General features: G+C 47.0%; 1 protein-coding gene across 1 annotated transcript; it reads right to left on the reverse strand.

Moving 5' to 3' along the window:
• Positions 1-1,770: 1,770 nt before the first annotated feature.
• LOC139399420 (ras-related and estrogen-regulated growth inhibitor-like protein) lies at positions 1,771-11,857 on the reverse strand. Its single transcript, XM_071144828.1, has 5 exons — positions 11,760-11,857; positions 11,586-11,642; positions 9,468-9,541; positions 7,395-7,543; positions 1,771-2,208 (listed from the first exon to the last, which is right to left on the reverse strand). Exons 1-5 carry the CDS (start codon positions 11,809-11,811, stop codon positions 1,923-1,925), a joined length of 618 nt encoding a protein of 205 aa, XP_071000929.1. The 5' UTR covers positions 11,812-11,857; the 3' UTR covers positions 1,771-1,922.
• Positions 11,858-13,624: the final 1,767 nt, after the last annotated feature.

A 13,624-nucleotide genomic window follows, 5' to 3' on the forward strand; every position in this document is an offset into this window, starting at 1 on the left:
GTCTCCGACCGCAAGGCACTACAGAGGGTAGTGTGTACGGCCCAGTACATCACTGGGGCAAAGCTGCCTGCCATCCAGGACCTCTACCCCAGGTGGTGTCAGAAAAAGGCCCTCAAAATTGTGACTGTTCTCTCTACTATCGCATGGCAAGCGGTACCGGAGTGCCAAGTCTAGGACAGAAAGGCTTCTCAACAGTTTTTACCCCCAAGCCATAAGACTCCTGAACAGGTAACCAAATGGCTACCCGGACTATGTGTCCCCCCCCCACACCACCCGCCAACCCCTCTTTTTACGCTGCTGCTACTCTCTGTTTATCATATATGCATAGTCACTTTAACTATACATTCATGTACATACTACCTCATTGGCCCGACCAACCAGTGCTCCCAAAAATTGGCTAACCAGGCTATCTGCATTGTGTCCCACCACCCACCACCTGCCAACCCCTCTTTTACACTACTGCTACTCTCTGTTCATCATATCTGCATAGTCACCTTAAAAATACCTACATGTACATACTACCTCAATCAGTCTGACTAACCGGTGTCTGTATGTAGCCTCGCTACTGTTATTTTCAAATGTCTTTTTACAGTTGTTTTATTTCTTTACTTACACACACACACACACACACACACACACACACACACACACACACACACACACACACACACACACACACACACACACACACACACACACCTCCATAAAACCACAACTAGACTTGATTACAGTGTTTATTATAGTTTTACATTATTTTATGAGTTTATAATTCAGACTTTAATCCAGGGAACAATGAACAACAGGAAGATGGAACTAAACAGACAGACATTCATTATTTTATGATACATTACCTTTCCCTGGAAACCACAGTAACCACAGAAAGAATTTCCCCCCAAAAAAACAACCTCCATGCCAATAAACTGCTGGCTCTCTTCAGTAGCGGTATTCAGGAAGCATCCCAAATGGCACCCTGTTCCATGTTTAGTGCACTACTTTCGATAAGGGCCCATAGGGCTCCGGTCAAACATAGTGCATTATATATAGGGAATAGGGTGCTATTTGGGATACAGTTGAGTCATAATGAAAGATGTATGAAACATGGACTGTGTCTGCCACTGTGGCATGCATTGAGCAGTAGAGGCAATAGGGCCAGTAATGGAGTCTCCCTGTGGTATCATTTACTTTACATAGCTAATAATGGAGTCTCCCCGTGGTGTCATTTACAGTACATAGCTAATAATGGAGTCTCCCCGTGGTGTCATTTACAGTACATAGCTAATAATGGAGTCTCCCCGTGGTATCATATACTCTACATAGCTAATAATGGAGTCTCCCCGTGGTGTAATTTACTTTACATAGCTAATAATGGAGTCTCCCCGTGGTGTCATTTACAGTACATAGCTAATAATGGAGTCTCCCCATGTGGTGATATACTTTACATAGCTAATAACGGAGTCTCCCTGTGGTGTCATACACACACACACACACACACACACACACACACACACACACACACACACACACACACACACACACACACACACACACACACACACACACGAGTTTGGTAAGCACGAGTCAGAAAGTCTAAGCAGCAGCAGTCCTATCAGTCCAATAAGCTCTGTTCTAAGTGTAGAACCATTTATACCACACAGAGCTGTCCCTTGGTGGTTGGCAACCAGAGGAGTGGAGGTTGGTGAGGGTCTAATTATTATTGACTCTTTTCATGATCAACAATAATAATAGCAACAGCAAGTAAAGTAGGTGAAGCCCATGTTGTTGTTGGTGGTGGGTCCATTCAACATTATCGACCATTTTCCCACAATCCCTTTCACCATTCAACAACAGTCCCAAGGGGAGTAACGAAGTAACAAGGCTTCTTTAGGCCTGGGGTAAACACTTGACCTTTCCCATCTCCCCTTTCACACTGATTTCCTCCGCTTCCCGAAGACATTATTGATGAGTTTGGCCATGGACTTGGAGCCACTAGGTCTCCGTCTCCTCTCCTTGGCCTTGCCCCCAAGGCTGGCGTTGTGGACCATCTTCGAGAACATGAGGACCACTTCCTGGTAGTGTTCTGCTGCAGAGAGCTCGTAGAACTGTGTCTGGGACTCGGCTGCCAGACGCTGGCCTTCCTCTCGACGCACCTCCCTCACGTGGCACAGGTCCTGCTTGTTACCCACCAGGAACACCAGAGTGTCAGCATCCCTGAGGGGAGAGAGAGAGAGAGAGAGAGAGAGGAGGAGGAAGACAGGATGAGTAGGAAATAAAAATATATGAGACACAGTAAGGACGGACATAACGAGTCCCTGGATGTAAGACAAGACAAACCAGGAGGACAGGTTGAGTAAACGGTAGTGACGTTTAAAGACTACGGGACATCTGAAAATGACACCCTCTTCCATTTTACATGACACTATTTCTTACCAGAGGCATGTCAAAATGAGGTTAAGAAGCAGTCCAAAGTATTGCTCTCTTTATAGGGAATAGGGTGCCCTTTTCAGATGTAACCTACGAGACTAAAACCTCGATGGAGAGTTGAGGGTATCGTCATTGTATGTGTCAGTGCTAAACTGTAGGTCTGTTGTTCCCTCATCCCCATTAGACAGATGTTCCCTCATCCCCATTAGACAGATGTTCCCTCATCCCATTAGACAGATGCTCCCTCATCCCATTAGAGAGATGTTCCCTCATCCCATTAGAGAGATGTTCCCTCATCCCATTAGTGAGATGTTCCCTCATCCCCATTAGTGAGATGTTCCCTCATCCCAATTAGACAGATGTTCCCTCATCCCCAGAAGACCATTAGACAGATGTTCCCTCATCCCCAGAAGACCATTAGACAGATGTTCCCTCATCCCCATTAGACCATTAGACAGATGTTCCCTCATCCCCAGAAGACCATTAGACAGATGTTCCCTCATCCCATTAGACAGATGTTCCCCCATCCCCAGAAGACCATAAGACAGATGTTCCCTCATCCACATTAGCCAGATGTTCCCTCATCCCCTTAGACAGATGTACCCTCATCTCCATTAGACAGATGTTCCCTCTTCCCCATTAGACAGATGTTCCCTCATCCCCATTAGACAGATGTTCCCTCATCCCCATTAGACAGATGTTCCCTCATCCCCATTAGACAGATGTTCCCTCATCCCATTAGATAGATGTTCCCTCATCCCATTAGATAGATGTTCCCTCATCCCATTAGACAGATGTTCCCTCATTCCATTAGACAGATGTTCCCTCATCCCATTAGTGAGATGTTCCATCATCCCCATTAGACAGATGTTCCCTCATCCCCATTAGACAGATGTTCCCTCATCCACAGAAGACCACTAGACAGATGTTCCCTCATCCACAGAAGACCACTAGACAGATGTTACCTCATCCCCATTAGACAGATGTTCCCTCATCCCCATTAGACAGATGTTCCCTCATCCCCATTAGACAGATGTACCCTCATCCCCATTAGACAGATGTACCCTCATCTCCATTAGACAGATGTTCCCTCATCCCCATTAGACATATGTTCCCTCATCCCCATTAGACAGATGTTCCCTCATCCCCATTAGACAGATGTTCCCTCATCCCCATTAGACAGATGTTCCCTCATCCCATTAGACAGATGTTCCCTCATCCCATTAGACAGATGTTCCCTCATCCCATTAGTGAGATGTTCCATCATCCCCATTAGACAGATGTTCCCTCATCCCCATTATACAGATGTTCCCTCATCCACAGAAGACCACTAGACAGATGTTCCCTCATCCACAGAAGACCACTAGACAGATGTTACCTCATCCCCATTAGACAGATGTTCCCTCATCACCCAGAAGACCATTAGACAGATGTTCCCTCATCCCTAGAAGACCACTAGTGAAAACATTCCAACGATCAGTTCAGCCATAATAGAGAGATGACATGAGACGCCTCAACAGCAATAGAATTATCATAGTGACAGGAGAATTCAATAGCAGCTAGATATTTACTAGAGGATTGGTTTGGGGGCAGAATGATGAGTTAGTGGTGTATTGGAATTACTACCAGCTAGAACTGAAGGTCATACAGACAATAGATCTTGGCTCTGAATTTTAAAAAAAGGTTCTGAATAACTGTCACATGGACATGAGCCAGAGAGTTGAATCTCTGTGGTAAAATCTATCAATGGGATTACTAACGATGTAACAGTTGTTGGGCAGTGTGGGCGGCTGTTAAACCCACATCGACGTCCAATCTATTGATGCACAATGACAATAATAGGATGGAATGTCAGTCCCACTGACTCCACTCTCCCCCTACGCCAAGTGGATGGAAGGTCTATATCAGTGTGAGAGTCTACCCTTTGGTACGTGAGGGGAACTGGAAGGTCTGTATCAGTGTGAGAGTCTACCTTTTGGTAGGTGAGGGGAACTGGAAGGTCTGTATCAGTGTGAGAGTCTACCTTTTGGTAGGTGAGGGGAACTGGAAGGTCTGTATCAGTGTGAGAGTCTACCTTTTGGTAGGTGAGGGGAACTGGAAGGTCTGTATCAGTGTGAGAGTCTACCTTTTGGTAGGTGAGGGGAACTGGAAGGTCTGTATCGGTGTGAGAGTCTACCTTTTGGTAGGTGAGGGGAACTGGAAGGTCTGTATCGGTGTGAGAGTCTACCTTTTGATAGGTGAGAGGAACTGGAAGGTCTGTATCGGTGTGAGAGTCTACCTTTTGATAGGTGAGGGGAACTGGAAGGTCTGTATCGGTATGAGAGTCTACCTTTTGGTAGGTGAGGGGAACTGGAAGGTCTATATCAGTGTGAGAGTCTACCTTTTGGTAGGTGAGGGGAACTGGAAGGTCTATATCAGTGTGAGAGTCTACCTTTTGGTAGGTGAGGTGTGTGTGGACAGACTGGACAGGTAAGAGTCTATGGACTGGACAGGTGAGTGGATGGACTGGACAGGTGAGTGGATGGACTGGACAGGTGAATGGATGGACTGGACAGGTGAGTGGATGGACTGGACAGGTGAGTAGATGGACTGGACAGGTGGTGGGTGGATGGACTGGACAGGTGGGTAGATGGACTGGACAGGTGGGTAGATGGACTGGACAGGTGAGTGGATGGACTGGACAGGTGAGTGGATGGACTGTACGGACTGGACAGGTGGGTGGATGGACTGGACAGGTGAGTGGATGGACTGGACAGGTGAGTGGATGGACTGGACAGGTGGTAGGTGGATGGACTGGACAGGTGAGTGGATGGATGGACTGTACGGGTGGGGTGGATGGACTGGACAGGTGCATGGATGGACTGGACAGGTGCATGGATGGACTGGACAGGTGCATGGATGGACTGGACAGGTGTGTGGATGGACTGGACAGGTGGGTGGATGGACTGGACAGGTGAGTGGATGGACTGGACAGGTGCATGGATGGACTGGACAGGTGTGTGGATGGACTGGACAGGTGTGTGGATGGACTGGACAGGTGGGGTGGATGGACTGGACAGGTGGGGTGGATGGACTGGACAGGTGGGGTGGATGGACTGGACAGGTGAGTGGATGGACTGGACAGGTTAGTGGATGGACTGGACAGGTGAGTGGATGGACTGTACGGACTGGACAGGTGCATGGATGGACTGGACAGGTGCGTGGATGGACTGGACAGGTGGGGTGGATGGACTGGACAGGTAAGTGGATGGACTGGACAGGTAGGGTGGATGGACTGGACAGGTGAGTGGATGGACTGTACGGACTGGACAGGTGAGTGGATGGACTGGACATGTGAGTGGATGGACTGGACACGTGAGTGGATGGACTAGACAGGTGGGGAGTGGATGGACTGGACAGGTGGTGGGTGGATGGACTGGACAGGTGAGTGCATGGACTGGACAGGTGACTGGACGGACAGGTGAGTGGACGGACTGTACAGGTGAGTGGACGGACTGAACAGGTGAGTGGACGGACTGAACAGGTGAGTGGACGGACTGAACAGGTGAGTGGATGGACTGGACAGGTGAGTAGATGGACTGGACAGGTGAGTAGATGGACTGGACAGGTGTGTAGATGGACTGGACAGGTGAGTAGATGGACTGGACAGGTGAGTAGATGGGCTGGACAGGTGAGTAGATGGACTGGACAGGTGAGTAGATGGACTGGACAGGTGAGTAGATGGACTGGACAGGTGAGTAGATGGACTGTACAGGTGAGTAGATGGACTGGACAGGTGGGTGGATGGACTGGACAGGTGGTAGATGGACTGTACAGGTGAGTAGATGGACTGTACAGGTGGGTGGATGGACTGGACAGGTGAGTAGATGGACTGTACAGGTGAGTAGATGGACTGGACAGGTGAGTAGATGGACTGGACAGGTGAGTAGATGGACAGGTGAGTAGATGGACTGTACAGGTGGGTGGATGGACTGGACAGGTGAGTAGATGGACTGTACAGGTGAGTAGATGGACTGGACAGGTGAGTAGATGGACTGTACAGGTGAGTAGATGGACTGGACAGGTGAGTAGATGGACTGGACAGGTGAGTAGATGGACTGGACAGGTGGGTAGATGGACTGGACAGGTGAGTAGATGGACTGGACAGGTGAGTAGATGGACTGGACAGGTGAGTAGATGGACTGGACAGGTGAGTAGATGGACTGGACAGGTGAGTAGATGGACTGGACAGGTTAGTGGATGGACTGTACAGGTGAGTAGATGGACTGTACAGGTGGGTGGATGGACTGGACAGGTGTGTAGATGGACTGGACAGGTGAGTAGATGGACTGTACAGGTGAGTAGATGGACTGTACAGGTGAGTAGATGGACAGGTGAGTAGATGGACTGGACAGGTGAGTAGATGGACTGGACAGGTGAGTAGATGGACTGTACAGGTGAGTAGATGGACAGGTGAGTAGATGGACTGTACAGGTGAGTAGATGGACTGTACAGGTGAGTAGATGGACTGTACAGGTGAGTAGATGGACTGGACAGGTGAGTAGATGGACTGGACAGGTGAGTAGATGGACAGGTGAGTAGATGGACTGGACAGGTGAGTAGATGGACTGTACAGGTGAGTAGATGGACTGTACAGGTGAGTAGATGGACAGGTGAGTAGATGGACTGGACAGGTGAGTAGATGGACTGGACAGGTGAGTAGATGGACTGTACAGGTGAGTAGATGGACAGGTGAGTAGATGGACTGTACAGGTGAGTAGATGGACTGTACAGGTGAGTAGATGGACTGTACAGGTGAGTAGATGGACTGGACAGGTGAGTAGATGGACTGTACAGGTGAGTAGATGGACAGGTGAGTAGATGGACTGGACAGGTGAGTAGATGGACTGTACAGGTGAGTAGATGGACTGGATAGGTGGGTAGATGGACTGTACAGGTGAGTAGATGGACTGGACAGGTGAGTGGATGGTTACCTTTTGGCCACTCCCAGGTTTAACTCTCTGATCAGGTGTACTATGGCTTTAGCCTTGATGAAGGAGGAGCGGTCACTGATGTCATAGACCACTACGAAGCCATCAGCCCAGTGGATCTGGTCGGTCAGAGTCGACTTCCCCTCACAGGCCTGCAGAGCAACACAAACAGCAAGGACATGTTGCTATAACCAAGCAATCTGATACACACCAGTGGAGGCTGGTGAAGGGAGGGTGGGCTCATATTGGCCATATACCACACATCCTCTGGCCTTATTGCTGAATTATAACCCAAGGTTGCCTTCGCCCACTTCTGGCCATATCCACTTTGTTATCGCAAACACCCATCCAACTCCTAGTGGTAAATCTCCTGTCACTTCAGAGCAAATTCAAAGTCTTCCTTCTGTGGGGAAATGGTTCTGATTTACAGTGATGTATTAACTGTGGGGGGGGGGGGTTCTGATTTACAGTGATGTATTAACTGGGGGGGGGGGGGGGGTGGTTCTGGTCTGATTTATAGTGATGTATTAACTGTGGGGGAAATGGAAAGAGGGAGGGTAGGAGGGAGACAGAGAAAGAGGGAGGGTGGGAGGAAGACAGGGAAAGAGGGAGGGAGACAGGTAAAGAGGGAGGGTGGGAGGGAGACAGGGAGGGTGGGTGGGAGGGAGACAGGGAGGGTGGGTGGGAGGGAGACAGGGAAAGAGGGAGGGTGGGAGGGAGACAGGGAGGGTGGGAGGGAGACAGGGAGGGTGGGTGGGAGGGAGACAGGGAGGGTGGGTGGGAGGGAGACAGGGAGGGTGGGTGGGAGGGAGAAAGATAGGGAGGGAGGGTGGGAGGAAGACAGGGAGGGTGGGTGGGAGGGAGACAGGGAAAGAGGGAGGGTGGGAGGGAGGGAGACTGCTGCATGCTTGGCTGGGCACAATAAGTGAGATTGATTAATCTGTCAGGGGTTTTCACTGCACTGACTATATTATCCTGTACCATACATTATCCTGTACCATACATTATCCTGTACCATACATTTATAATCCTGTACCATACATTATCCTGTACCATACATTTATAATCCTGTACCATACATTTATTATCCTGTACCATACATTATCCTGTACCATACATGTATTATCCTGTACCATACATGTATTATCCTGTACCATACATTATCCTATACCATACATTATCCTGTACCATACATGTATTATCCTATACCATACATTATCCTGTACCATACATGTATTATCCTGTACCATACATTATCCTGTACCATACATGTATTATCCTGTACCATACATGTATTATCCTGTACCATACATGTATTATCCTGTACCATACATTATCCTGTACCATACATTATCCTGTACCATACATGTATTATCCTGTACCATACATGTATTATCCTGTACCATACATGTATTATCCTGTACCATACATGTATTATCCTGTACCATACATGTATTATCCTGTACCATACATGTATTATCCTGTACCATACATGTATTATCCTGTACCATACATGTATTATCCTGTACCATACATTATCCTGTACCATACATGTATTATCCTGTACCATACATGTATTATCCTGTACCATACATTATCCTATACCATACATTATCCTGTACCATACATGTATTATCCTGTACCATACATTATCCTATACCATACATTATCCTGTACCATACATGTATTATCCTGTACCATACATGTATTATCCTGTACCATACATGTATTATCCTGTACCATACATGTATTATCCTGTACCATACATGTATTATCCTGTACCATACATGTATTATCCTGTACCATACATTATCCTGTACCATACATGTATTATCCTGTACCATACATTATCCTATACCATACATTATCCTGTACCATACATGTATTATCATGTACCATACATTTATTATCTTGTATCATACATTTCAGATAGAGGAATATTGGGTATGAGAGATGGCTTTTCTTCAGCGTATAAATCGTTGTTCATACATGTCAATGGATGGCCACTCAGATAACTGAATGGTGATACAAAACATGATGGTCAACAACGTGGTTCTCCTCCTCCTCTCAACTCACCTGTGAGCATGGATCATAGAGTTCTAGATTCAGCTGTCTACCATCAATAGACAGACGCTTCCTGTATATGCATTCTGCATGAGAGAGAGAGGGAAAGAGAGAGAGAGATAGAGGGAGAGTGAGAAAGAAACAGAGAGAGACAGAGGGGGATAGAGAGAGAGGGATAGTGAGAAAGAGAGAGAGAGAGAGACAGAAAGAGAGAGAGAGAGACAGAAAGAGAGGAGAGAGAGACAGAAAGAGAGAGAGACAGAAAGAGAGAGAGACAGAAAGAGAGAGAGAGACAGAAAGAGAGAGAGAGACAGAAAGAGAGAGAGAGAGAGAGAAAGAGAGAGAGAGAGAGAGAGAGAGAGAGAGAAAGAGAGAGAGAGACAGAAAGAGAGAGAGAGACAGAAAGAGAGAGAGAGACAGAAAGAGAGAGAGAGAGAGATGGGGGAGTGAAAGAGAGGAGAGAAAATGACAATAATTAGATAACATGAAGCTACGGTAAAGTCCAGTTTCCACAACAGTCACTATCTAACCTACTGACCGAAGGAGTGTTATTCAACCTTTGGATCCATAGAAATAGGATCAATACTAAATAATGACAACACACAGACTAATACCAATATTGACTAGATACTTTTATTTTGAATCACTGTAACCTAAAATATTTCATACAAATGATCCAACATGTACAACACAGCATGTAGCCGACGACACAGCATGTAGCCGACAACACAGCATGTAGCCGACGACACAGCATGTAGCCGACAACACAGCATGTAGCCTACAACACAACATGTAGCCGACAACACAGCATGTAGCCGACAACACAGCAGGTAGCCGACAACACAGCAGGTAGCCGACAACACAGCAGGTAGCCTACAACACAACATGTAGCCTACAACACAACATGTAGCCGACAACACAGCATGTAGCCGACAACACAGCAGGTAGCCGACAACACAGCATGTAGCCTACAACACAACATGTAGCCGACAACACAGCATGTAGCCGACAACACAGCAGGTAGCCGACAACACAGCAGGTAGCCGACAACACAGCAGGTAGCCTACAACACAACATGTAGCCGACAACACAGCATGTAGCCGACAACACAGCATGTAGCCGACGACACAGCATGTAGCACGTAGCCGACAACACAGCATGTAGCCGACAACACAGCATGTAGCCAACAACACAGCATGTAGCACGTAGCCGACAACACAGCATGTAGCCGACAACACAGCATGTAGCCGACGACACAGCATGTAGCCGACGACACAGCATGTAGCCGACAACACAGCATGTAGCCGACAACACAGCATGTAGCCTACAATACAGCAGGTAGCCGACAACACAGCATGTAGCCGACAACACAGCATGTAGCCTACAATACAGCAGGTAGCCGACAACACAGCATGTAGCCGACAACACAGCATGTAGCCGACAACACAGCAGGTAGCCGACAACACAGCATGTAGCCGACAACACAGCAGGTAGCCGACAACACAGCATGTAGCCGACAACACAGCATGTAGCCGACAACACAGCATGTAGCCGACAACACAGCATGTAGCCGACAACACAGCATGTAGCCGACAACACAGCATGTAGCCGACAACACAGCATGTAGCCGACAACACAGCATGTAGCCGACAACACAGCATGTAGCCTACAACACAGCATGTAGCCTACAACACAGCATGTAGCCGACAACACAGCATGTAGCCGACAACACAGCATGTAGCCGACAACACAGCATGTAGCCGACAACACAGCATGTAGCTGACAACACAGCATGTAGCCTACAACACAGCATGTAGCCGACAATACAACTGAACAATACTTCTGATGCAAGTAGTCTAGCTGTAGCCAATCATCTACCATCTGATGAAGGACAATGTGTTCACTTGGTAACGTCAGGAAATCGAACAATTACGTAATTATGTCAGAACTGGACGTGCGTAATGATGCGTAAAAGCAATGACAATGGATCAAAGATCAATTGGAAAACAGAACTTTTGCAAATTATTTTTAAACATTTTTTTTTACAGATTGTTTCATAATAATTAGCATGACGTTGTATTCATGTTACACAAGTCTATTGTAGCAAACTAAGTAGGTTAGAGACCTTACCTGATGATGAGGCATATTCGCCGATAAATCGCCTCGTCAGGAATCGAACGATGAGGGCTGAGGAAGGAATACGATAGTTAAAATCAATAGCCTACGAACAATGTACACATTTGGACAAACAATAAGCCAAACCAACCGAACAAAACGTTTTTACATGACAGGTAAAACATGTACCTGATTTCCCGACTCCTTCGCCTCCCAAAACCGCAAGTTTAATATCATTCATTATGGCGGTTTGATTCCGTTACGATTTAAAAAAAGTGGTTGTTAAAGTTTACCACTTCAAAGAAAAAAATAACAATAATCCCTTTGAAAAATGTTTTTTTGTATCGAGCAGGACGCATCCATAGTCGTTTGACCGTTTCCACTCTGTCGCTCTGTTCAAGTGTTGATCTGTTGGAGCGGCGTCCCGGTACCGGCGCTGCCGTACAGCCGTTTATCTCAGGGTTCTGAGGCACGCGCTGTTCTGAACCAAGAGAGAGAGAGGGAGAGGAGCAGCTCGATCACAACGTCACTATGACGAACACAGTGGTTGAAGTGAGTGAGACACGGACATCAGAGGCATGCTTTTAGAAATGAGAAGCACTCTTGTTTTTCATGGGGAGGAGAGGTAGTGTTTGTGTTTTTCCCTCCCTCCCACCCTCTTTATTCTCCTCATTGAAGATACTCAATTCAGTAGGTTCTAGAATGAGCTATATGAATGTGTTCCCTCATAGCAACACAGACCATCAACACAGAGTAACATCAAGACCTCAGTGACCTATAAAATAGCCCATCATACACTACATGACCAACAGTATGTGGAAACCTGCTCGTCCAATAATCTCATTCCAAAATCAGGGGCATTAATACGGAGTTGGTCCCCTCTCTACTGCTATAACAACCTCCATTCTTCTAGGAAGGCTTTCCACTAGATGTTGGAACATTGCTGCTATAACAGCCTCCACTCTTCTGGGAAGGCTTTCCACTAGATGTTGGAACATTGCTGCTATAACAGCCTCCACTCTTCTGGGAAGGCTTTCCACTAGATGTTGGAACATTGCTGCTATAACAGCCTCCACTCTTCTGGGAAGGCTTTCCACTAGATGTTGGGACATTGCTGCTAAAACACCATTCCAGCAGACGGTTTCCATTGCGCATGGTGATCTTAGGTTGGTGTGCGGCTGCTCGGCCATGGAAACCCATTTCATGAAGCTCCCGACAAATAACAGCTCTTGTGCTGACGTTGCTTCCAGAGGCATTTGGAACTCGGTAGTGAGTGTTGCAACCGAGGACAGATGAATTTAACACTCTACATGCTTCAGCACTCGGCGGTCCTGTCCTGTGAGTTTATGTGGCCTACCACTTCGCGGCTGAGCCGTTGTTGCTCCTAGACGTTTCCACTTCACAATAACAGCACTTACAGTTGACCCGGGGCAGCTCTAGCAGGGCAGAACTTTAACGAACTGACTTGATGGAAAGGTGGCATCCTATGACGGTGCCACATTGAAAGTCACTGAGCTCTTCAGTAAGGCCATTCTACTGCTGATGTTTGTCTATGGAGATTGCATGGCGGTGTCCTCGATTTTATGCAACGGGTGTGACTGAAATAGCCAAATCCACTAAATTGAAGGGGTGTCCACATACTTTTGTATATATAGTATACTTTTATAATAAAGAAACCTTTCATTGACACTGTTAGAGCTCTGATATTAGGAAGGAAAACATCTGACAAAAATTGGCACAAAAGTGTACATCTGCTCCAGACATGACATCAGGCGAACACTTGACATATTTTACAGAACTTTATAAAGTTATATCTTATCAACTGAGGTAAAAGTGGGAAAGGAAGCTGGCTCGCTGTACATACTCTGGATTGTTTGCTTATCAGCAGAACAGGCTTGTTTCAGGCACTTTTCTAGAGGCACGCAAGGTAAGTCATAAAAATAAAACGGCAGGGGGGGGGGGGGGAGGGAGAGAGAGAGAGAGAGAGAGAGAGAGAGAGAGAGAGAGAGAGAGAGAGAGAGAGAGAGAGAGAGAGAGAGAGAGAGAGAGATGAA

Source organism: Oncorhynchus clarkii, unplaced genomic scaffold (assembly GCF_045791955.1).
Source record: "Oncorhynchus clarkii lewisi isolate Uvic-CL-2024 unplaced genomic scaffold, UVic_Ocla_1.0 unplaced_contig_10316_pilon_pilon, whole genome shotgun sequence".
Lineage (NCBI taxonomy): Eukaryota > Metazoa > Chordata > Actinopteri > Salmoniformes > Salmonidae > Oncorhynchus > Oncorhynchus clarkii.

Coding starts and splice junctions, on each gene's coding strand:
- LOC139399420 (XM_071144828.1), bottom strand. CDS start 11,811: ATGAATGATATTAAACTTGCGGTTTTGGGAGGCGAAGGAGTCGGGAAA. Junction 11,643..11,759: donor CGAAGGAGTCGGGAAATCAG/GTACATGTTTTA, acceptor TTCCTTCCTCAG/CCCTCATCGTTCGATTCCTG. Junction 2,209..7,394: donor AACCTGGGAGTGGCCAAAAG/GTAACCATCCAC, acceptor CTCTCCCCTCAG/GGATGCTGACACTCTGGTGT.